Here is a 26,637-nt window from a genome sequence, read left to right on the forward strand (position 1 = left end):
CAAATGTAAAATAGATAGCTAGTGGGAAGCAGCCACATAGCACAGGGAGATCAGCTCGGTGCTTTGTGACCACCTAGAGGGGTGGGATAGGGAAGGTGGGAGGGAGGGAGACGCAAGAGGGAAGAGATATGGGGACATATGTATATGTATAACTGATTCACTTTGTTATAAAGCAGAAGCTAACACACCATTGTAAAGCAATTATACTCCAATAAAGATGTTAAAAAAAAAGAAAGATCTCATTCAATAACGTAACATTAAACTTTGAGGAACTAGAAAAAGAGAAAACTAAACCCAAAGTTAAGAAAAAGAAGTAATTATGCTTAGAGTAAATATAAATGAAATAGAGAATAGAAAAAATAATAGATTCTAAGAAACCAAAAGCTTGTCCTATGTAAAGACCAACAAAATTGATAATCTTTACCTCGACTGACCTTCTCCCCAAGGAGAGAAGACACAAAAACTAAATGCAGAAATGAAAATGTGATTTATTACAGAAATAAAAATGATAATAATAGAACACTATGAACAATCATATACCAACAAATTAGAAAACCTAGATGAAACAAATTCCTAAAAGCAAAGAAATTACCTAAACTCACTAAAAAAGAAAAAAAAATCTCCACAGACCAATAATAAGAGATTCAAAAGGAAATTAAGAAACCTATTCTAAATATAATAGCATCTAAAAGAATAAAATACCTAGGAATAACTTTAAGCAAGAGGTGAATGACTTGTGTACTGAACACTACAAAACATTGTTGAAATAAATTAAAGAATGTCTAAAAATGAACAGAAAGAAATCCCATGTTCATGGACTAGAAGAGTTAATATTATTAAGATGTCAATACTATCCAAAACAATCTGCAGACTCAATGCAATCCCTATCAAAATCTCAAAAGCCTATTTTGCAAAAATGGTAAAATGGATCCTTAAATTCATATGGAATTACAAGGAGTCCCGAATGCTAAAGCAATCTTGAACAAGAAGAACAACGTTGGAGGACTCATACACCCCAATTTCAAAACTTGATACAAAGCTACAGTAATCAAAACATTGTGATACTGGCATAGGGACATACATATAGACCAATGGAATAGAATTTGATGTTTAATAAGGGTTCTAATTCAATTCAGTGGGTACTAAGTCAATTCAATTTTTCCTACCCATTGCCCAGGGAATACAGGAAGCTCCTTGATACTTCCCCATGCTGATGGGAATAATTTATCTGGACCTTAATAACCTTCCAACTTTATATTAGTTCTACTTCACATGTAAGAGGCCTGTGGTCTGGACTCTCTTTTCCATGTCGTTATTACACCTCAGCCTATGATCATTTAGGCCTCTATCTAGTTCTGAAATGCCCAAGAGCAGTTTTAGTTTTAGTTCCTACTCACCACTAAATTTAAATTCTTTTGTTTCTGCCACTTAGGGATTTTTCACTCTTGCTTTCAGCTTGGTTATATATTTATATTATAATGATATTCCCCTTATTTTCTATCTTTTATTTTTTTGGGGGGTATAGTCCAGATCCCTTTGTGGGTTCTTTTCTTTTTTTGGTGCTGAAACCCGGGACCTTTGTGGGTTCTTAATCTGTCAGACTGACTAGAAGTCAATCCCCAAATAAGAGTAACTCAAAAAGCAAGAAGGATCTAAAGTGCTAAAAAGTCTAGAGAGATGACCCCTTATAACATCTGATTTAAACAAAACCACTCTAAAGATACCCTACCAGAACTAAATTGTGTCATGAAATCACTTCAGAAATGAACCCAAATATTCAAACCAGTCAACCTAACAGCAAAGAAAGGAACTACAACTATCTTTTAAGCTTTACCTATATTTATTGTCAAATAAAAATTAAACTTCCTACTTTAGTATTCTTCTGTTAATTCAAAATAGTACATTTGAAGAGATGTACTACCAAAGAAACAACTTAATAAGTGCTTAATATAAACAAGTTTATTTATATTTACTTGCACTTTGGTGATGATACCAAATTGTTCTAAATTTGGGACCAGTACTTTTGACAAGGACTTAAGCTAAATAAAAATAGAAACAAAAATAACTAGCTACATATAGTTTAATACAAGTACTTATATTATGCTAGTGGCAGGTATGACCCAAAAATGCAGAATCAAATCAAACAGCAATCTGTATATAACAGTGTTCCATAAAGACTTTATAAATCATCATCATCATCATCGTCAAAGCAACATACGTTGGAAGGTGATTGGCATGTCTGGTTTACTTCCTTTTCTTTGTGCAGAAGTTTCTGGCTGAGGCACAGGAATTCTACAAAAGATTTTTAAAAAGATAACAAATAGTTAACAAATAGTTATAAAAAGAGACTTGAATGGGAAAAACTAATTGGTTCCATTCAGAGTTTATTCTAATTCAATACATTTAGAAAATTTATAGGTTTAGTTTCTTAACGTAATGCATTAGGAATTTAAGGAAAACACATTCAAATTATAAACAAATATCCATACTAACATAATTCAAATACTGCAACAGATTTAAATGTTCTCTTTAGGAGTGTTACACAAAAGAAAGTATTCAACTTTATTAAATGTCAACTAAAGATGGATATATATTTCATTCCCTATGATAGGAATTTAAAAATTTGTCCAATGGCCTATTTTCATCTTTGCTTTGTTCAAATATTCTGGAAAACTATTTGGCCTAACTCTCCAACTTCATTTCAGAGTTTTCTATAAGCCTCATACTGGTTCAAACCTTCGTGTTTTTCTTTCAGCCAGGAAAAACCCTATGCTCCTTTTCCTTTTCCAAGTTAACTCTTCTGCCTCTTTCAACATTTAGCTCAGGCATTATTTCCTATAAGAAGCCAACCTTGATCTCTAGTCAAGGCTCACTGATCCTTGTATATGCTGTCATAGCACCATGAATAAACTTTATCATAGCATTCATCACACTGTATTAAAATTACTGGTTTTTCAATCTGTCTCTTCTACCAGGTTCTACAAAAATATAGACTTTATTTTTTTGTATCTCCACAGAATATCCACTCAATAACTGTTTATTGAACTGAAAAAAAAAGTGAAAAGGGAAGCATCTTATTTTGAAGCTGAGGAGAGAAGCTTGCACTTATAATAAAGACTTCCTTCTTATAAATTTTCAGTATATTTCTATGATGAGCATTTTCTTTTGTTGTATTCCCAAAACTAAAAGCATAAAGCAAAACAGAAGTGTCATGTTGTAGAATGCCACATAATATTGCTCAACTTATTTTATCAATAGATTTGTCTCTTATAGTATTCTTTATTTTACTAATGAGTTATTAATGAATACAAAGAACTAGCTTTCATGAATGAAGACTGCATCCATTTCAATATAAAACTCCAGCAAATAAAAACACATTTTATAGTTGTAATTTTAACTTTTTTTCTGAGTAATGAAAAATGGTATTTCTAGAAATTAGTAAACTGAAACATCAACTCTGAGAGATATTTAAATAAAAAAATAGTTAAATTCCATGTATTTTGAGATTAAACAGTATGTATATACTTTTAAATATATGGTGTTATAAAGTGATTTTTTATCTGAAATAAATTAGAAGAAATCGTTTTCCAAACTCTAACAGCATCATTATATTGTATAGAATTTTTTTAAAGTGGCTTAGGGAATTTTTACTGGAATATACAGTCATTCATTTGTATGCCTTAAGTGTCTTAAAGGTTAGGGGCTTCATAACAGAAGTGGATGTATACAATGTCTACAGGTATCAAATGAGGAAACTGAAAAAAAAAGAGATGAAAAATGAAAATATAAGAAATAAAAGGATACCTGAGGAAAAAAAGGGAAAAGACGGCTAAAAGAAGAGACAATGACATTACATATGATGGATAGTGGCCGAATATTATAAAAACTGTCAGAGGCAATAAGCTGTACTCTAACTTTTCCCTTTTCACCAACTTATTGACCTTAGATAAAAGTCATATAGATTGTATAGTATGCCATGCCCTCATCTATATAAGAGTATTATAGTTAATATTATTGTAGTCTTTCCTATAATACCTTCTACTTTTCTTAGAAGGAGACACTGATAACGATTTTTAAGGATTCAGATAAACCTGGTATGGTTCATTTTCTATCTTTATGGAGTAAATATTACCAACAGAATGCAAAGAGTAAGATTTAATGTCCCATTGTTATATTTTATTTCTCAGTGCTAACTTTTGAATGAGTTGATGTATTTTGACTACATTTTACTATCTAACATAGAGCACCACGGTTCACTATCTACCATTTGGATTAAAATGTTCTTTGATACAACCTCTTAAATGGTCATATTTATTACTATCATAAATTGTACAAATGGAAGCCGACCAACAGGTAATACAGATATTGGAGTCAGCAAGCCAGGATTTAAAATACAATGATGTGCCAACAGAGTAACATGCCCAGATTCCACAAGGAGAGGGCATAGAAGCTCCATGTTCCCTCTCGGACCTTTCTCTATGTGTCTCCATTTGGCTATTCCTGATCTGTATTCTTTACAATAAAATTGTGATTGTAAGTATAGTGTTTTTCTGAGTTCTTTGCATCATTCTAGTAAGCTATTGACTCTGAGGGGGACATGGGAACTCCTGAATTTGTAGCCACTTGGTTGGAAGTGAGGGTGGCCTGGGGACCAGCTGAACTGTGGCTAGCATCTGAAGTAAGGTCAGTCTCGTGGAGGACTAAGCCCTTAAGAGTCTGATGTTAAGTCTGGGTAGTTAGCATTAGAAATGAATCACAGTATAGCTAATTGGGTTGGAAACCCAACAAGAGCTCAATGAACCTAACTGATAGGTTTAATAGCAGATTGGACATAGTGAAAAAGTAAACGGAGTGACAGGTCCAAACTGAAACATGGAATCAAAGACAAAAATGAAATATGTATATGAATAAAAAAGAATGCAGTGTAAGAAACTTGTTGGTCACAGTTAGAAGTGCTAACATATGTGAAATAGGAATCATGGAAAGAGAGGAAATAATGAGGAAGAAAATATATTTGAAGAGATAATGGCAGATGGTTTTCCGAAACTGATGAAAGATATCAATACACAGATTCAAGAAGTTCAGTAGTATAAAACAAAGAAAACCACTCCTTGGCACATCATATTTAAACAGTTGAAAATCAAAGAGAAAATCTTAAAAGCACTCAGAGAAAAAGGACGCAACATCCTTGAAGGAGCAATTAGAAGACATTAACCTGATTCTTAATAGAAACAATGAAAGCAATAAAACAGTACAATAAGACATTAAAAAAAATGTGCAACCTAGTGAAAATATCCTTTTAGAACTAAAGGTGAAATAAAGATGCTTTTAAACAAACAGAAAGAGAGAATATATCATCAGCAAGCTGTACTGAAATAAATGCTGAGAGGAATTCTTCAGTCAGAAGGAAAACGATCCCAGAGAGAAGTATGAAAATACAAGTAGGAATGAAGAGAACCAAAAACAATGTGGTTAAATATAGCTGAAAGTTAACTGTATAAGAAAAACAATACTAATAATGTCCTACAGAATTTAAAATATATGTAGAATTAAAATACAAGGCAAAAATAATGAAAATGGAGACAAATGGAATTGAAGTGTTCTAAGGATCTAGCATTATCAGGAAATGGTAAAATAATTTGTATTTAACTGCAATAAGTCAAGTGTTCAGGTTGTAATTTATAGCGTGACCACTGAAGAATACATACCTATCAAATTAAAAGAGGGGAAATTGAATAATTAAAACTATTTGATTAAGCAAATAGTATAAAAATTGATATAAGCTCCAAATACATATCTTCTTCAACTTATGATGGGGTTAAATCCCAATAAACCCACCATAAGTTGAAAATACCGTAATTTGAGAATGAATTTAATTCACTTAACCTATCAAACATCATAGCTTAGCCTCGCCTACCTTAAACGTGCTCAGAACACTTACAAAAATAGCCTACAGTGTGGCAAAATCACCGAACACAAAGCCAATGTTATAATAAAGTGTTGCATATCTCATGTAATTTATTGAATACTGTATCGAAAGTGAAAAACAGAATGGTTGTCTGGGTACAGAATGATTGTAAGTGTATCAGTTGTTTACCCTTGTGATCGCATGACTGACTGGGAGCTGTGGCTCACTGTCACTGCCCCACATCACAAGAGAGTATAGTACTGCATATCACTAGCCTGGGAAAAGATCAAAATTCGGAATTTAAAGTATGGTTTCTACTGAATGTGTATCGCTTTCGCATCATTGTAAAGTTGAAAAATCATAAGTTGAACCATCATAAGTTGGGGACCATCTGTATCATTAACTCCATTAAAAGTGAATGGAGAGTGATATCAGCATCATGGCAAAGGGAGACGCTCTCTTTGTCTCTCTCCTTCTATCTACTATCAGTAAAACATCCACGACTCAACAAAAGTGCCTCTGCCCAACACACCAGGACACTGGAGAATCCCACATATCCATACACCTAAAGGTGGGTGGACTAGAACACACAGAGGAGGTGGAACTTGGGGAACAGTGGAGGTGGTACCTGCAGTTCTGGTCCCCCAGCCATGGCAATTGAACCTGCAGTCCCAGAAAACTCAGTAGCGACAGGGGAGGTGGTGAATACAGCTCTGGCCTGGCTGCAGTGGTGCCCACAGCCACAGATAACTGGGCAGCAGTGGCAGTAGGGTCTGGGACCCTGTCTCTCCAGCTGTGGAGGTACCCATGACTCTCTCTCCTCGCCCCCTGCTTACAGCGGCAGAGTCCTCAAACCTGACAATACTGAACACAGCAGAGGTTCCTGTGCCACCTGAGCTATCCCCCATTCTGCAGTGGGAGTGCCTGCAACTCAGGAGGTCCTAAACATGGCAGAATTGTCCACCATCCTGGTGCACCAGGCAGTGACACCAGCCACACCAGCAGCAGCATGGCACCAACGACACTGGAGGCATAAGCAGTGACAACTAGGGCACTGGCTGATACCTCTGATGGAGGCGGTAGAAAGTGGAAAGTGCTGACTGTCAAACATAACTAGAGGCAGCTCAGGTAAGAGAAACCAAAAACTTGTGGTATAGCACCACCTACTGGAAGATAAAAGAAGGGCCTAACCTGTTGAATTGTTAGAAACAAGAAAAAAAAAAGCTTTACCTAAGAAGAAAGGTGTTTGCCAGTTGAAATGAGCTAGCAGAGGAACAACTCATCAAGCACCATGAAGAACCACAGTAACACCACAAAAAGAAAATGACAATTCTCCAGAAACCAAACTGAAAATCACAGAATATTGTGATATAACTGATAGAAAATTCAAAATGGCTATTATAAAACTCAATGAGTTACAAGAAAACTCAGAAAGTTCAATGAGTTCAGGAATAAAATTAATGAACAAAAGGAATACTTTACCAAAGAGACTGAAACTAAAACAAGCCAATCAGAAATTCTGGAGCTGAAGAACTCAGTAAATGAGTTGAAGAATGCATTACAAAGCAGTGGAAATAGAGCAGACCACATGCAAGAGAGAATTAGTGAGCTTGAAGACAGAAATATAGAAATGATACAAGGAGAAGAGGAAAGAGAATTAAAATATATTTTTTTAAATGAGTAAATTCTACGAGAGCTAGCTGACCCTTTTAGGAAGGGCAATAGTAGGGTAATGGACATCCCAGAAGAAGAGTGGGAGAAGGGAGCAGAGAGTTTATTTAAAGAAATAATAGCTGAGAATTTCCCAAGTCTGGGGAAGGAAGTGGATATACAAGTCCATGAAGCTAAGAGAAAACCTAATTGCCTCAATGCAAAAAAGACCTTCTCCAAGACCCCTTATACTAAAACTGCCAAAAGTCAATGACACAGAAAGAATTTAAAGGCAGGGGGAAAAGGATGGTAATCCACAAAGGAACCCACATTAGGCTATCAGCAGATTTCTTAGCAGAAACTCCACAGGTCAGTGGAGGGAGTCGAATGAAATTCTCAAAATACTGAAAGATAAAAACTGTCACCCAAGAATACTCTATCCAGCAAAGTTATCATTCAGATATGAAGGAGAAATAAAGAGTTTCCCAAACAAAGCCGAGGGAGCTCATTAACACTAGATCTGCCTTATGAGAAATGTTGAAAGGAACTCTTCTACCAGAAACAAAAAGGCAAAAAAGGACACAAAACTTTGAATAAGGTAATAAATAGACAGAATCAGAAAACTGTAACTCTATATCAGAATAGGCTTTTTGTTTTTGTTTTTTAAAATTTTTTAGGCCATGTCTCACAGCATGTGGGATCCTAGCTCCCCGACCAGGGATTGAACCCGTGTCCCCTGTGTTGGGAGTGCAGAGTCTTAACCACTGGACTACCAGGGAAGTCCCCAGAGTAGGTTTTTTTTTTAACATTTTATTATAGCATAAATGTTAAAGAGGAAAAAAGAAGAAAACATAACTATAGCTACTTCAATTTGGTAACAAACTCACAACATAAAGAGGGGTAATTTGAGAAACAAAAACATGAACAGGGATGAGGAAAAGGATGTAACTTATATAGGTAAATGAAGATAAGATGCTATCAGCAGAAAAGGAACTATTTTATCTATGAGATGTTGTACACAAACCTAATACATAAAACATAAATCTAAAGCAGAGACACAAAACATAAAAAAAGAGGAAACTGAGAAAAACATCAGAGAAAACCACCAAACCAAAATGGTAGATTGAAATACAAGGAAAAAGAAACAATGGAGATATAGAGCAACCAGAAAACAAAAGAATAAATGGCAGTACTAAGCCCTCATCTATCAATAATCATCCTAAATGTAAATGGATTGAATTCACGAGGCAAAAGATAGAGTGGTTGGATGGATTAAAAAACAAGACACAATTATATGCTGCCTCCAGGAGACTCATCTTGGCTCTAAGGACAAACATAAACTCAAAGTGAAGGAATGGAAGATGATGCTTCAAGCAAATTGCAGCCAAAAGAAAGCAGGTATAGCCACACTCACATCAGACAAAATAGACTTCAAGGCAAAAAAGGTAACAATAGACAATGGACAGTATATAATGATAAAGTGGACAATTCATCAAGAACACATAACAGTGATTAATATATATGCACCTAACTTTAGGACCACCAGAATACAGAAAGCAATTATCAACAGATTTAAAAGGAGAAATTGACAACACAATAATAGTAGGGAACTTTAACATCCCACTTAACATCAATGGGTAGATCGTTCAGACAGAAAGTCAACAAGGAAACAGTAGCCTTAACTGAAATATCAGACCAGATGGATTTGATAGATTTGTATAGAACATTCCATCCAAATGCTGCAGAAAACACATTTTTCTCAAGTGCATGGGAAACTTTCTCAAGGACAGACCATATATTGGAACCCAAAACAACTCTCAATAAATTTTAAAAGATTTGAAATTATATCTTTTTGAAAGTACCTTTTCTGATCAAAATAGTATGAAACTAGAAACCAACTACAAGAAGAAAGCTAAAAAAAAATCGCAAATGTGTGGACACTGAACAACATGCTAATGAACAACTATTGGGTCAGTGATGAAATCAAAGGAGAAATCAAAAAATACCTGACAACAAATCCAAATGAAAATTCAACAAAGCAAAATCTAAGGGATGCAGCAAAAGTGGTACTAAGGGCTTCCCTGGTGGAGCAGTGGTTGATAGTCTGCCTACCGATGCAGGGGACGTGGGTTCATGCCCCGGTCCAGGAGGGTCCCACATGCCGCGGAGCGACTGGGCCTGTGAGCCATGGCTGCTGAGCCTGCGCGTCCGGAGCCTGTGCTCCACAATGGGAGAGGCCATAACAGTGAGAGGCCCGTGTACTGCAAAAAAAAAAAAAAAAAAAAAAAAAAAAAATGTGGTACTAAGATGGAAGTTTACAGCAATACAGGCTTACCTCAAGAAATAAGAAAAATACCAAATAAATAATTTAATCTTACATCTAGAGGAAGTATAAAAAGAAGAACAAATGAAGCCCAAAGTCAGTAAATGGAAGGAAGTAATAAAGATCAGAACAGAAATAAATGAAATAGAGACTAAAAACAAAAAACAATAGAAAAGATCAATCCAACAGAGCCAGTTCTCTGAAAAGATAAACAAAATTGAGAAACCTTTGGCAAGACTAAGAAAAAAAGAGAAGACTCTGATAAATAAAATCAAAAATGGAAGAGGAGGGACTTCCCTGGTGACGCAGTGGTTAAGAATCCACCTGCCAGTGCAGGGGACATGGGTTTGATCCCTGGTCAGGGAAGATCCCACATGCCGTGGAGCAACTAAGCCCGCACGCCACAACTACTGAGCCTGCGCTCTAGAGCCCGTGCTCTGCAACAAGAGAAGCCACCGCAACGAGAAGCCCGTGCACTGCAATGAAGAGTAGCCCCCGCTTGCTGCAACTAGAGGAAGCCTGCACACAGCAATGAAGACCCAAGGCAGCCAAAATAAATAAAAATAATTTTTTTAAAAAAAATGGCAGAGGAGAAATAACAACAGATACCACAGAAATACTAAGGCTTATAAGAGAATATTACAAAACAGTTATATGCCAACAAATTGAACAACCCAGAAGAAATGGACAAGTTCTTAGAATCATACAACCTTCCAAGACTGAATCAAGAAGAAACAGAAAATCTGAATAGACTGATCACTAGTAAAGTGATTGAAACAGTAATCAAAAACCTCCCCCCAAAACAAAAGTCCAGGACCAGAGAGCTTCACAGGTGAATTCTACCAAACATTCAAAGAGGATTTAATACCTATCCTTCTCAAACTCTTCCAAAAAATTGAAGAGGAGGGAACACTTCCTAATTTTAAATGTCCATATCACCTAAAGCAATTTACAGATTCACTGCCATCCCTATCAAAATCCCAAAGGCATTTTTCACAGAAATAGAACAAAGAATTCTAAAATTTATTTGGAACCAAAACAGACCGCAAATAACCAAAGCAATCATGAGAAAAAAGAACAAAGCTGGAGGTATCATACTTCCTGATTTCAAACTATATTACACAGCTATAATAATCAAAACGGCATGGTATTTGCAGAAAAACTGATACATAAATCAATGAAATAGAATTGAGATATCAGAAATAAACTCATACGTAAATGAACAATTAATTTATAACAAAGGAGCAAAAGTACATACAGTGGGGGAAGGAATCTCTTCAATAAATGGTGTTGGGAAAACTGGACAGCCACATGCATAAAAATGAAAATGGACCATAATCTCACACCATACACAAAAATCAACTCAAAATGGGTAAATTAATTGAATGTAGGCCCTGAGACCATAAAACTCCTAGAAGACGACATTGGCAGTATGTTCTTTGACATCGGTCTTAGCATTATCTTTCTAGGTAGGTCTCCTCAGGGAAGGGAAACAAAACCAAAAATAAACACAAATGGGACTACATCAAACTAAAAAGCTTCTGCACAGCAAAGGAAACCATTAATAAAATGAAAAGACAACCTACCAAATGAGAGAAGATATTTGCAAATCACATATCCCATAAAGGGTTAATATCCAAAATATATTAAAAAACTAATACAACTCAGCCTCAAAAAACCAAACAATCCGATTACAAAATGGGCAGAGGACCTGAATAGACATTTTTCCAAAGAAAACATACAGATGGCCAACAGGTACATGAAAAGATGTTCAACATCACTAATTATCAGGGAAATGCAAATGAAAACCACAGTGAGATATCACCTCACACCTTCACACCTGTCAGAATGGCTATTATCAAAAAGACAACAAATAACAAGTGTTGGTGAGGATGTGGAGAAAAGGGAACACTCCTACATTATTGGTCAGAATGTAAATTGGTGCAGGCACTATGGAAAACAGTATGGAGATTCCTCAAAAAATTAACAGTACTACCATATGATCCAGCTATCTCACTTCTGGGTGTTTATCCAAAGAATACAAAAACACTAATTTGGAAAGATATATGCACCCCTATATTCTCAGCAGCATTATTTGCAGTAGCCAAGATATGGAAACAACCTGAGTGCCCATCAACAGATGGATGGATAAAGATGTGATATATACAGTGGAATACTCCTCAGCCATATAAAAGATGAAATCTTGTCATTTGTGACAACATGGATGGACCCTGAGGTTATTATGCTAAGTGGAATAAATAAAGATAAATACTGTATGATCTCTCTTATCCGTAGAATAAAAAAAAAGAGAGGCAAAGAATGTTTATTTTTTTGTAATTCCCCATTTTAAACTCACATTCAATTAGTCCATGCTGAGCATGGCAGATAAGAGAGCTTCTGTTATGGGTTGAACTGTGTCTCCTCAAAATTCATGTTGAAGTCCTAACCACCAGTAACTCGGAATGTGACCTTATTTAGATATAGGGTCACTGAAGATGTAATTAGTTAAGATGAGGTCATGTTGGATTAGGGTGGGCCCCTAGTCCAACATGACTGATGTCCTTATCAAAAGGGGAAATTTGGACACAGATACAGATTGGAGTGATGTTTCTACAAGCCAAGGAAAGCCAAAGATGGCTAGCAAACCACCAGATGCTAAGGGTGAGGCATGGGGCAGATTCTTCCTCACAGCCCTCAAAAGGAATCCACCCTGCTGACATCTTGATTTTGGGCTTACAAAGCTGTGAGACAAATTTCTATAGTATAAGCCAAACAGTTTCTGGTACTTTGTTATATCAGCCCTAGAAAATTAATAGATTTTGGTACCAGGAAGTGGTGTGCTGCTGTAACAAATACATAAAAACGTGGAAGTGGCTTGGAATTGGGTATTAAGTGCAGGCTGGAAGAGTTTTGAGGTGCGTAACAGAAAAAACCTAGATAGCCTTGAAGAGAATGTTGGTAGAAATATGGATTTTGAAGGAGAATCTGTTGAGGGCTCAGAAAGAAAAGAGCTGTAGAGAAAGTTTCTGCAGTCTTAGAGAATACACTCATCGTCATGAACAGAACTAGATATATGAATGTAAAAGGTGCTTCTGGTGAGGTCTCAGACAGAAATAAGGAATGTGTTATTGGAAACTGGATTTCTAAGCAAAGTATTGAAGGCACAGCCTGGTTTCTCCTTGCTGCTTATAGTAACATATGAGAGGGGAGAGAAAAGTTGAAAAGGGAATTGTTAAGAAAAAAAGAACCAGAATTTCAATACTTGGAAAATTCTAAGCCCATCCATGTTGCAAAACATAAGAAAGCTTGCTTTGGAAAGAACACTAAGGGCATTGCTAGATAACCATTTGCCCAAGAGACTGTGATTTGTGGATCCAGTCAACCATCTCAGCAGGCATGCTGTTAGCTCTGACTGAAAGAAACACGGGTGGGAAGAAACGAAGGAATGCAATTCCATCGAATTTCTGGGATTCTACAGTCAGGAAATGAGCTGCTAGAGATATCCAGCTGTGATCAAGTATTATCCTTCAAGAAAAGGGAAAAATGACTCTGAGGGTGAGGCCATTTCCTCAGTTCTAGAGGGCAGGGACAGCTCCTCAATTCTAGAAGCCAGGGCCACCTTCCCAGTTCCAGAGTGCAAGACCACCACTCAGTGCCATGGGGGTGGGGCTGCCATTCCAGTGGGCCCAGAGGACACAGTATTCTGCCAGGGAGGATAATTCTGGGGCCTTAATGCCAAATGGAATTTGCCTCATTAGGTTTCAACAAGGTTTGTGTGACCCATAACCCCCTTATTTCCAGTTTCTCCCTTTTGAAATGGGAATACCTGTCCTATGTCTGTCCCACCATTGTATTTTGGATAGAATGAAACATGTCTAGTTTCATAGGTTCACAGATGGAAAAGATTTTGCCCCAGGATCAATTACCCTGCATCCCATCCATACATGATTTATATGATATTTAGGACTTAAGAGTTGATGTTGGTGTAGATTAAGACTTCTGGGGATGTTGTGATGGGATGAATGTATTTTACATGTGAGAAGGACATGAATTTTTAGAGGGTAGATTGTTATGGATTGAATTATGTCCCCACCAAATATCACTGTGACTACCAATATGTAACCAATTACATCTTCAGTGACCCTAAGAATATGACTTTATTTGGTTTAGATGAGTTCATACTAAAGTAGACCAGTACTCCAGAGTGGGTCCCTAATCCAGTATGGCTGGTGTCCTTAAAGAAAAATTTGGACACGTACACACACAGGGAGAATGCCATGTGAAGATGAAGGCAGAGATCGGGGTGATACTTCCATTAGCCAAGGAATGCTAAAGATTGCCACTAAACCACTAGAAGCTAGGGGAAATGCATGGAACAGATTCTTCCTCATAGCACTCAGAGGGAACCCACCCTGCCTATATCTTGGTCTTGGACTTTGGCAGCCCTAGAAAACTAATACAACTTCTAGTAGAATTGCTCATTTTACAGGATAGAAACAAATGAAAAAGTATATGCCATGTATATACTTAATACAAATGACTTACTGTTTGGCACATGGCCCTTGTAGAGCTCTTTTTTTCTTGGGAGGGCTCAAACTTGCAGATGTAGTATGACAACACTGAGAACTCACAGGACCATTATCTCTAGGTTCTCCATCTCTTTCTTGACTTTGACTTTCTCTTCTAGCTGCTTGGGATGTTGAGCGTCGGTTAGCATTCTAAAACCAAAAATTTGAAGAAAACGTTTAAAACTGATTCACAAAAATTATTTCTCTCTTAAAAGACTCTATAATTTTAGTTTACCCATTTTTCATAACTTAAGAGTTGTGACAAAACTTTGCAATCGTAACAATGCTTTTATAAAGTTGATTTATCTTAATCCATCTGCTATTAAAATATTTTAATAAGATAAAAGTCCTTATATTAATATAACTGTAAAGTTGGATTAGATGCTTATTTCCGTAAGAACAGTAATCTTAGAAATAACTTTTAAAAAGATAAGCTCATGGAAAAAATTAACTTATTTGTCTTGATTTTGCCTAGATTCTTGAAGTGGCCTCTTCTGTAGCATTTATCCTACAAGAGTCATTGCTACCTCTTATAGAACCTGGGTAGAACTGTCAAACTGACAATAGAGCTAAAAACTTCTGGTGGGAGTGTGCCTATAACTTTGGCCTAGACAAAAGGAAGGAAAAAATCATAATCATATATACCACCTGGAAATTTAAATAAAGACAATCATGATAGGCTCATATTACACAGAAAACAAAAACAAGATACCAAGTTTTGAGGGCAGCCCAGACTGCTCCAAAATAAATGACATAAAAAGGAAACAAACTAAAAATCATTTTTTTTCCTTTTAGGTTTACATCATTAAGAGTTAATACATGTGAGTTCTGAATGATATTTACAAGATACCAGTTGTGATTATAAACACAGTGCTTTCAGAGATATACTATTAATTCTCTGGCACCATACCCGTAGTGTTTCAGATGCTGAGGCACTTTCAGTTGCACCGCTATAGGGGACATACTTTATAACAGTAATTATCCCCTGAATTGCAATGCGCTTTTGTTCCCTATACTGCAAGTCTTCAATCTCCTTCCTCACTTCACTTATAGCTGTGAAGAACAACTCAACTGCAAAAGAGTAATTTCAAGGAAACTGTAAGTTTTAAAGAACTGAAATGACAAAAATAACAATTAGATTTGCAATGTAATTTCACAACATGAAAATTATAAACTTGCTACATAACTTAAATATGTGAGATTTTGTGTTTATATTTGGCAACCCCTTATGTAATTTCGGTAAAATTGGCAAAACACATTTGTCAGTTAAATTGTGATACAGCCTTCTAGTCTGACATCTTAATTTGAAACAGAAATTTTACAAATTGAACGTAATTTATATATCATACTTCAAACTATAAAGTGTTGCCTAGCCACTGCATAGAAACACATATTTTGTTTAATATTTTCTGTATTCTATATGCTATTTACAGCATATACTACATATTGCTGGCATTATGAAGTACAGGAGGGTGTCAATATTTAGATGATGATAGATCAGTAGTTCAAAGTTTCTCTTTTTTCCAAAACCATGCATTATTCCATAGCTTTTCAAAAATAATATACTTATGTTAAAGTTTTCAACTGTCATATCTTAATTCTACTAAAATAATGTTAGGCCTCTCATTAATACTTATTCTGAATCTCATTGATTTTGGTATCATTTTTATTTAAAGGTAGAGCTCAATTGTGTTATATCCAATACACAGTTGGCTCTCCATATCCACAGGTTTTGCAAACCTGCAGATATAAAGGGCCTACTGTATTCATTGTACTGAGCCATTTTATATAAGGGACTCGAGCATCTGCAGATTTTGGTATCCATGGGGGCTCCTTGAACCAATGCCCTGCGGACACCAAGAGATGTCTATATATCATTCCACAAGAGTGGTCTAATACAGTTGTCAGTACCTTGGTATCAAATTGTCCAGTGTCTCCTCTGATATCTTTAGTCTAAGTAGTGTTATAGGAGTTGGGATCTACCAACTCAGGTTTGATCTCAATGACCTTAAATCAAGATATTACCTCCATTTAGTCATAGTCTATTTAGACTCCTTCTTTTCTTGCAGTCTAATAAAATCAAAATATTAACCTTTATGGTCATGACATATGTTTTTAGATCTTGATAAAGATCAAATTATTACCAGTGAGTGTTGCTACACTTTGGCTCACTCCCATTAAAGATGACTAACTGATATGGCATATACCATACATATCACATATAAACATATAAGGGACTAGCAATTACATCAGTACCTTTAACAGAAATATTATACTTCGAAAATGTTTCTGGCACTGGTGGATAGGGGTAATATCCACCAATAACAGTGTTCTTCAATTCCCCAGAACTGGTCTTTGTTTTAATCCACTGAATAAAGTTTTTTACCTTGGTATCGTTGGTATACGGCTGGCCTCTATGACCTTCTTGCAGGAAGGGTAAAGTGCAAAAATATGAGGAATAAAAAAAAAAAAGACAACTCACTGTAATAAACCATCTGGACTTTTTTGGGTATAAAAACAGTTTAATATAAAATCATTCTTATAGCACCAAGAAGTTAACTTATTCACTATGTAGCAGATAATTATACTGAATATGCATATGAAAATTATCAGTTAACGAATCCTAAGTCAATAAGGAAATCAGACATATTAGTTTACGTGGACTAAACTGTAACTGTCTACAGGACACTGAAAAGCCAGAAGAAAAAGAAAACTAATAGTCTGGCTTTTGCTAACTATCCAACTGGTTAGCATCTTCTTAGAAAATTGATTATGTTTTAACCTGAAGGTATGACATCATGTATTAACTAAATTGCCTATGAATATAGCTCAACATTTAAGTTCATGTTTTTGAAACATACTTAAAAGTGTCATTCACATCTGTTATTATTAGTATATATTAGATCTGATAGTATTCATATTTATAAAATGAGGTATGGACAAAGATATGTGTTACATCCTTCCTAGGACTCTTCTTTCTTTTTGCGATACGCGGGCCTCTCACTGCTGTGGCCTCTCCTGTTGCGGAGCAACAGGCTCCGGACGTGCAGGCTCAGCGGCCATGGCCCACGGGCCCAGCTGCTCAAGGGCCCAGCCGCTCCGCGGCACGTGGGATCCCCCCAGACTGGGGCACAAACCTGTGTCCCCTGCATCGGCAGGCGGACTCTCAACCACTGCGCCACCAGGGAAGCCCTAGGACTCTTCTTTTGACGAATTTCCTAATTACCAACATGGTAGCATTCTAGTAAATACATCATTCCATAGTACTCCCTCACTCATCTGAAAACTTTTATCTTTATTATTTTGTCCCCCTTATCCAAGGGAATAGAGAAAAATAGTGTATTTGTAGATAAGTAGTGAGAATTTTCTTGCTATATAAGTAAAATGCGAGATCTGGGGACCAAAATTGAATGCACATTTTTGTTTTATTTAATATTTAAAAACTGTTGTTAATTGAATCCATATTGTGATACAGGGCCCAACAGTCTTCAATCTATGAAGCAATTTATGGTTATCTAACTTCTTATGTCAAGCAGGAATTAAAGTTAACCAAAGGACATAAACAAAATTCTTCAGTAAGTCACAAAATCATTGCTCTAACTGTAAATAATCTGGAAGCAATAGATTTCATAGGCTAAATATTCTTTCTTAAACCATTCTTATAGTGAGAAAGGAGTTCAAAATAAAGCTATCTTGTGGTTGAATCTTATAATAGAAAAGTTAATTTAATGAAGAGAAAATACATTAGATTTCCAATAAAGTATATACAAAGAACTTGCTCACCAGTAATAAACATGCGACTCTCATTTGTAGTAGTAAGGTAAAGCAGTTCAGGTACTTGAGTGTCATTTCTGACAACTTTCAACTGTGTACACGTGAAGTGTGCCACTGTAGAAAATGAAAACACTTATGAAATTATTTCTGCATTTCAAATGGGAATACCAAGATCAGGATCTAACAGAGTGCTTCTCAAAGTTTAATGAACTGAGGAATCACCTAGGACAATTGTTAAAATGCAAATTCAGATTAAAGTAGTTTTAGTGTAGGGCCTGAGATTTTCCACCGCTAATGAGCTCCTGGGTGATACTAGTGCTGCCAGTCCTTTGACCACACTTGGAGCAACAAAGATCTAACACTTAATCATTTCCTTTAAATAAAGGATCTAACACTTAACTTTTCCTTTAGAAAGTACAACGGCCGCACCTAACTGAAGTCACTGCTTGCTGGACAGTTGAAGACTGCAAGAGTCTTTCTAATTGGCCACACAACGGAATGTGAATAGTTATTTCCTACAGAGAAAAAAGTTGAGTTCCTCCATGATGCTTCCACTGATTAACCCAATCTAACATTGATCCCTGAATTACTCTGACTCCTTCCATCAGATAGGGCTACACAATATTAATTTGAATTTGCTTATGCGAGTGTTTTACTTGTGTATATCTTAATTAGACTTTAAGTCTCAAGGACAGGGCTTATACCACCTATTATTTTCTGTTTGCCTTGCTAACCAACTGGATAGACTAAAAAGAATTCCTGAAAATGAGATTATAATGTCTTCAGACCAGCTACTTTCAAAAGCTATCAACTGCTTTCAACTATCAGGTTATTTAGGTAAAGTTTACTTATCCAACAATATTTTAAAAATTTTAACTCACTGCACGCCAAAACATTTACGGTCTTCAAATTAGGAAATAGGGCTTTCCTGGTGGCACAGTGGTTGAGAGTCAGCCTGCCGATGCAGAGGACACGGGTTCGTGCCCCGGTCCGGGAAGATCCCACATGCCGTGGAGCGGCTGGGCCCGTGGGCCATGGCCACTGAGCCTGCGCGTCCGGAGCCTGTGCTCCACAACAGGAGAGGCCACAACAGTGAGAGGCCCGTGTACCGCAAAAAAAAAAAAAAAAAAAAAAAAAAAAAAAAAAATTAGGAAATAAAGAAATAAATATAAATACTCGTAATTTCATGTCAACAGTAAGCTCTCATTTGAGAATAAATATTTCCCTAGAGCATGATAATATCTATAAATTCGTTTCCTGTATCTCACATTTACTAGTTCTTTATTTTGTAGCAATGAAAATAAAGAAAATCTGTTCAAATGACCAAGAATAATTCTCTTGATTTATATCACTTTTCCTTTAATTCAAAAACTGTACAAAGTATTCATGATTAAAGACGTTGATATAAGAATACTTCTAATTCTAATTTCATGGTTGTTAAAAATCAGATATTTGGACCTACCACCTTCTGGCTGTTTGACAACCCTCTGGACCTTTGTTTCCTCACCCGTAAATTTGTAAAAACATCACCTGTTTAAAAGGTAACTGGGAGTACAAAATGAGATAATATCTATGAGCAACTGGTATATAGTAAACGTTCAAAATTACTTCCCCTTAGTTCTTCACTTTTCTTAGTCAAAAATAAACAAGATGCCCTACTACCAAAGGATTTTGGTATTATTCCAGAAGACCCTTGGTCATGTTCCCCTTCATAGGCCTGAAGCCCCCTTAATACTCACCATTTATTTTATGATTTTTTTCCTTCACTCTTGGTCAAAAGATGAAAATGAATTGTGATTGTTGTCAACTATTGTACTAGAGTAAATCTCACCAAGGTCCATACAAACCTTTCTTAAAAGATATATTTCACATTTTCACAATAGAATGTGCATGGATGGCAACATTTCTGTGAAAAATCGTTATCCAAAACCTGTGTCAGTTTGTTGTTTAAAGTGGCTACAAAGAGAGAGGGACCTGGCCCTAAAGCCCATCTAAATTGTTATCAGGGATCATCACTACCAATCATCTGTAACCTGAGAGAAGTTATATGAAAGGTCATGGCCCCCCTTACCTTGGAAGCCCATGCCTTGGTTTTGACCAAAACTCTCTTTCTGCCCTCTCCTCCAATGACATTTTGAGTGATGTTCAGTTCTACTCATATATATTTAAAAAATTTAATCTCACAAGCAGAGGGTGGATTCTAATGAGGTAATATCCGAATGGTGTGTAATACTGTTTTACAACAGAAAATAAAGGGGTAGCAGAACAGCCCTGTATATGGTCTCTAGGTCTCCTGATATTCTACAATTTCTATCTTGTTGCTCATTAAAAAAAATACATGTAGTCAAGATTGGGAATTTCTCCAATGTTGGCAAGCACTTAACAATCAGTATTTTATTCACATAATCATTTGGAAAATAGGAAAATAGCACACCAATACCTAAAATAGCTTTATGTTACAAATTCAAATAAGGAAAAATTCACTGAAGTTGTTAAAAAGTATTAGATATACTTTTATCCTTATCATAGTAGATCTAAAGACTAACTTGTTATATAAAACACATAATAGGACATACTTAAAATGTCTTCAAATAAATAAAAGTAGTGGAAAAAATCAACACCAAATTAAGTAAAATATTGACCAGCTGGTTTAACACCACCAACCTAATATTAATTCCATACTCAAATGACATCATACTTACCACTGCCATTATTTAATTACACAGTATCCCAATCCTCTACTACTTAATTCTACATTAGTAAAGCCTTCATTGTGTTTAATGGGGTCTACTAAGTCAATTTCCAAATGGATACAAAGGAAACGGACTATCTATGTTTTAGTTTCACCGAATTTTAAGGTTTTATGTCTAAAATGCTAAAAATGGGAATTGATAAGAGCACCTGTTTTCTGAAAAACTAGTTTAAATCCCAAATTAATTCTGAATAGAAAACCAGAAGGTGGTTAATATCTGTTAATACCAATTATAATATTAATATAGAAAAAACTTAAACATGCTATCAGACTGCTTGAATTTGCTAACTCAATATCATGGCATTCTGTAAGTAAGTCAGTATACCTCTATCATTTTTTTAAGTCAATGCCCCCACTTCCAAAAATAAAATGATAAAAATATTGAAACTGAGTACTTGGGTAAATATTTTCAAAGACTTCTGGCTGAGATGTAGAAAACAGTTCCACTATAAATGGTTTTTTGGAAGTCCCATCAGCAATGTGAATCCAGCGATATGACCAAAAATCTTCACGGCTTTCTATATGGATAGAATGTTAGAATAAATGAAGGTAACTGATTATGCACATATGAACACAGAATTATTCACTGAAATACTTTTTATGACTTTCAATATCAAAAGCTTACCCTTCTTTTTTGACCGCTGGACTCTTCCTACAAAAACTAAAATGCCAATAACATCACAGATACTATTTTCTGGCATATCATCCAGTTCGGATCTAAAAAAAGCAAAATTATTAAATAGATATTGTATTTTTAAACAGTGAAAAAGCGTTCTGCAAATATGACTGTGAAAATGCACATCTATCTAACTGTTACAGCATAATTCTGGGTAGATTCCAAGCAAATTACAATACATTGTTTCAGTAACTAACATTAAAAATTAATATTTGAGATATTTTACAAGAAGCTATTTTACCTTGTGACAAAACGGTGGTTTAATTTTGGCAATCTCCATTCTGGTTTCACCTGCTTTTCTGGAATGATAATTATATTAGTTGGAGGATTTCGAAGGTTCAGGCAGATTTCTGAAAAACAAATATATTACTTTAGTATGATATTTAATACATATAAAATAATATATGCATATAAATCACACAGCAAAAATAGATTGAACACTTTTGAGCCCACCACTAAACCTAACAACTAGATCATTATCAATAGCTTTCTTCTACCTATTCCGACATTATCACATCCACTTATCTCGCCAACTAAAGGTTAACCATACCTTAAATTTTGTGTTTCATCATATACTTAATTTAAAAAAGAGGGTTTTTTTTATCACTTATGTGTTCTTGCCCAAATAGTATACTGTTTGAATTTCTTTGTTTTTGAACTTTAAATGAATGGAATTTTACCATAATGCAGTATTCTAGGGCTACTTTTTTCACTTAACTTTATGGTCCTAAAATTCATCCATGCAGCTGCATGTAGCAATTTTTTTCTCATTTCTACTGCTGAATAACGTTCCAGAGTGTTGATATACTACAATTTTATTTACTCTTTATTGTATTGCTGGACGTCTGGATTATTTCCAGCTTTTGTTGTTACAAACATGGTCACTATGAGCTTTTTCTACATATCTCCTTGTACACACAGGCAAAAGCTTTCTAAGGTATTATATCCAGGAGGGAAACCCTGGATTGTAAAATATGCAAATGTTCCACCCTGTAGGATAATTTCAAACTATCCTAAAGTAGTATTTATTATTTATTTATTAATAAATATTTACTAATATTTACTGAATATTAAATATTTATTTAAACTATTAACAGTTCCAGCAGTGATGTGCAAGAATTCCCACTGAGCCACATCCTCTCCAAATTTTGGTACTATTAAAAATTTTTTTTTTTTGGCCTCACCACGTGGCATGCGGAATCTTAGTTTCCTGACCAGGGATTGAACCTGTGTCCCCTACAGTGGAAGTGCATAGTCTTAACCACTGGACCGCCAGGGAAATCCCTAAATTTCTTAGTTTTTGTCAGTCTAATGACAGAAAATGACAATTCGCTGTGGTTTTATTTTGCACTTCCCTTATTACTAATTATGTTCAACAACATTTCATAAACCTATGGTTCATTCATGCATCCTCTTCTGTGAAATACCTGTTCATATTTTTGCCCATTTTTCTACTGGATTGTCTTTCTCTTATTTATTTGTATTACTTCTTTCTATATATGTTGAATACTAATCCCTTGTTGATTATACCATTGCAAATACCTTCACCCAGTTTTTGGATTGTTTTTTCATTTTGGGGGGCTGTCTCTTGATGAACAAAAGTTCTTAATTTTAATATAGTTAGGTTTATTAATCTTTCTTTTATGGCTACCATTTCTGTGTCCTATCCAAAAAATCCTTCCTTATCCCAAAGTCAAACAGATACTTTCTATAAGTTCTTCTAAAAGTTTCGCCTTTCACATTTAAGTATTTGATATACCTGAAATTTATTTTTATATGGTATGAGTTAGGGATATAATGTCATTTTTTTCCCATATATAATCAATTGTCTCAATACTATTTACTGAATGGCTCTTCCTTCCTTGATGATCTGCACAGCACATCTGTTGTATATCAAAATTTTATACGTCTAGGGCTGTTTCTTGACTTTGTATTATGACTTGCTGGTCAGTTTGTCTATATCTATACCAATACTACATGGTTATACTTTATAACAATTCTTGATATTTGTAGGACACGTCCTCATTCTCTCTTCAGCCCCTTATTCTTTTTCTTCAGAGGTGTCTTAACTATTCTTGATAATTATGTGCTTCCATATAAATTTTAGAATCAGTTTGTCAGTTCCAGAAAAAATAATCCGATGGAATAGCACTAAATTTATAGATCAATTTGGGGGGGACTTGACATACTTATGAAACTGAGACTAACCTCCTGCCTGGGAACACGGGATATTTCTCCATTTATTTAGGGACTCTTTAGTGTCTTTCGAAAAGTATTAAAATATTCTCCAAATAGGTCTTACATATCTTCTGTTAGATTTATTTCTAGATACTTTATAGTTATTTTTAACAAGGTAAATTATGTTTTTAAAATTATAATTTCTAACTCTTTGTTACTGGAGTGTACAAAATCAACTGACTTCGGTATATTGCTGTTACAGCTAGCTTTGCCAGTATCTTATTTTTTTCTCTCTCTCTGTTTTTTTTTTTTTTGGCTGCACCATGCAGCTTGTGGGATCTTACTTAGTTCCCCGACCAGGGATTGAATCTGGGCCCTCGGCAGTGAGAGTGCATAGTCCTAGCCACTGGACTGCCAGGGAATTCCCTATTTTTTTCAATTTTATTGAAGTATAGTTGATTTACCATATTGTGTTAGTTTCAGGTATACAGCAAAGTGGTTCAGCTTTATTTATATATATATAAAGTATATATACATATATTAATTTATAAATATATTTCTAAATATATATTTATATATATTTCAGATTTTCCATTATAGGTTATTATAAGATACTGAATACAGTTCCTTGTGCTATACAGTAAATCTTTGTTGCTTATCTACTTTATGTATAGTAGTTTGTATCTATTAATCCCTTTTTCCTAATTGATCCTTCCCCCCTCCCTTCCACTTTGGTAACCATAGTTTGCTTTCTATGTCTGTAAATCTGTCTCTGTTTTGTAAATAGATTCATTTGTATTATTTTTTAGATTCTACATATAAGTGGTATCATATAATATTTGTCTTTCTCTGTCTTCACTAAGTATAATATTCTCTAGGTCCATCCATGCTGCAAAAGGCAATATTTCATTCTTTTTTATGGCTGAGTAATATTCCATTGTATTGAGATATATATATATATATATACACATATACATATATATATATATATATATATATACATATACCACATCTAAGCCAATCATCTGTTGATGGGTACTTGTTTCCATGTCTTGCTTATTGTAAATAGTGGTGATATGAACACTGGGGTGCATGTATCTTTTTGAATTAGGGTTTTTGTCTTTTCCAGATATATGCCCAGGAGTGGGATTACAGGATCATATGGTTAACTATTTTTAGATTTTTAAGGAACCTCCATACTGTTCTCTATAATGGCTGCACCAATTTACATTCCCACCAACAGTGCAGGAAGGTTCCCTTTTCCCCACACCATCTCCAGCATTTATTATCTGTAGTCTTTTTGATGATAGCCATTCTGACCAGTGTGAGGCGATACCACGTTGTGGTTTCTTATTATTTTTAATACTTTGTGTTATTTTGGATTTTCTTTGTAGAAGATCTAATTTGTGAATAATGACAGTTTTGTGTTTTTCTTTAAAATTCTTATGCCTTTGGTGGGTGGCCAAGATGGTGGAGTAGGAAGACCCTGAACTTACCTCCTCTCGTGGACACACCAAAAGTACAACTTACAGAGAAACTACCTAACAGAATGACCTGAAGACTAGCAGAAAAGATTTTCCACAGCTAAAGACATAAAGAAGAAGCCACAACGAGTCAGGTAGGAGGGGTGGAGATGTGATATAGTCAGGAAGCACCCCCCTCAGGTCGGTGACCCACTAAGAGGAAGGATAATCATAACCACAGAGGTCCTCCCCAAGAACAAGGCATCTGAGCCCCCCACACTGGGCTTCCCAGCCTGGGGGTCCTGCGCTGGGAAGATGAGCCCCCAGAACATCTGGCTTTGAAAAGCAGCAGGGCTTATGTGCAGGAGAGCCAGAGGACTACAGGAAACAAGAGATTCCACTCTTAAGGGCACATGCAAAATGTCACATACTCTGAGTTCCAGCACAGAGGTAGGTAGTAGTTTTAAAGGAGACTGGGTCAGACCCACTTGCTAATTTTGAAGAACCTCCTAGAAAGGCAGGAGGCAACTGGGACTCTCTTGGGGACACAGATGCTGGTGGCAGCCATTTTGAGGAACTCCTACCAGGAGGACACTGGTGTTGACAAATGCTAATTTGGAGTCCTTCCTCTAGCCTATTAGCTCCAGGGGCTTACCCACCCACCAGCTGAGCAGCACAGGTCCTGGGACACCCCCAACACCAAGCAGCCAATCCTGTAGTGACCCAGCCCCAACCACCAGCAGGATGGCACAAGCCATGGCCCCACTCAACACCCCCCCGGGGCTGCCCCGCCTACCAGCATGCCCAGAGTAGTCAACTACAACAGGAGGGCTCACACAACCCACAGAGGGGGCACTCCTAGAGCATATAGCCCTGGTGACCCATGCGTATAAGGTCAATTAATCTATGACAAAGGAGGCAAGAATATACAATGGGGAAAAATAGCCTCTTCAATAAATGATGTTGGGAAAACTGGACAGCTATATGCAAAAGAATCAAACTGGACTACTTTCTCACACCATATACAAAAATAAACTCAAAATGGATTAAAGACTTAAATGTAAGACCTGAAACCATAAAACTTCTAAAAGAAAACAGAGGCAGTATGCTCCTTGACGTTGGTCTTAGCATATATTTTTGGATCTGTCTCCTCAGGCAAGGGAAACAAAAGCAAAAATAAATGGGACCACATCAAACTTTAGCACGCCAAAGGAAGCTATCAACAAAATGAAAAGACAGTTCACTGAATGGGAGAAGACATTTGTAAATGATAATCCAACAAGGGGTTAATATCCAAAATAGATAAAGAACTCCAACAAACATCAAAGAAAAAGAACAACCAAAT

General features: G+C 35.8%; 1 protein-coding gene across 4 annotated transcripts in view; it reads right to left on the reverse strand.

Moving 5' to 3' along the window:
• Window positions 1–26,637, reverse strand: part of RADX (RPA1 related single stranded DNA binding protein, X-linked) — a 67,041-nt gene that overhangs the window by 24,990 nt on the left and 15,414 nt on the right. The window contains exons 4-11 of one of the 4 annotated variants that reach the window (XM_022566415.3): window positions 21,893–22,001; window positions 21,601–21,692; window positions 21,371–21,493; window positions 18,233–18,337; window positions 16,706–16,870; window positions 15,360–15,520; window positions 14,427–14,599; window positions 2,219–2,292 (exon numbers count right to left, since the gene is read on the reverse strand). In XM_022566415.3, the coding sequence (XP_022422123.1) occupies window positions 2,219–2,292; window positions 14,427–14,599; window positions 15,360–15,520; window positions 16,706–16,870; window positions 18,233–18,337; window positions 21,371–21,493; window positions 21,601–21,692; window positions 21,893–22,001 (1,002 nt within the window). The remainder of the gene's footprint in view (window positions 1–2,218; window positions 2,293–14,426; window positions 14,600–15,359; window positions 15,521–16,705; window positions 16,871–18,232; window positions 18,338–21,370; window positions 21,494–21,600; window positions 21,693–21,892; window positions 22,002–26,637) is intronic. The other 3 variants (XM_089904233.1, XM_022566416.2, XM_089904234.1) reach the window with 3 other exon arrangements.

The sequence above is a fragment of the Delphinapterus leucas genome, chromosome X (genome assembly GCF_059928025.1).
Source record: "Delphinapterus leucas isolate spDelLeu-1000000601 "Yukka" chromosome X, BTC_Dleu_Yukka2, whole genome shotgun sequence".
Lineage (NCBI taxonomy): Eukaryota > Metazoa > Chordata > Mammalia > Artiodactyla > Monodontidae > Delphinapterus > Delphinapterus leucas.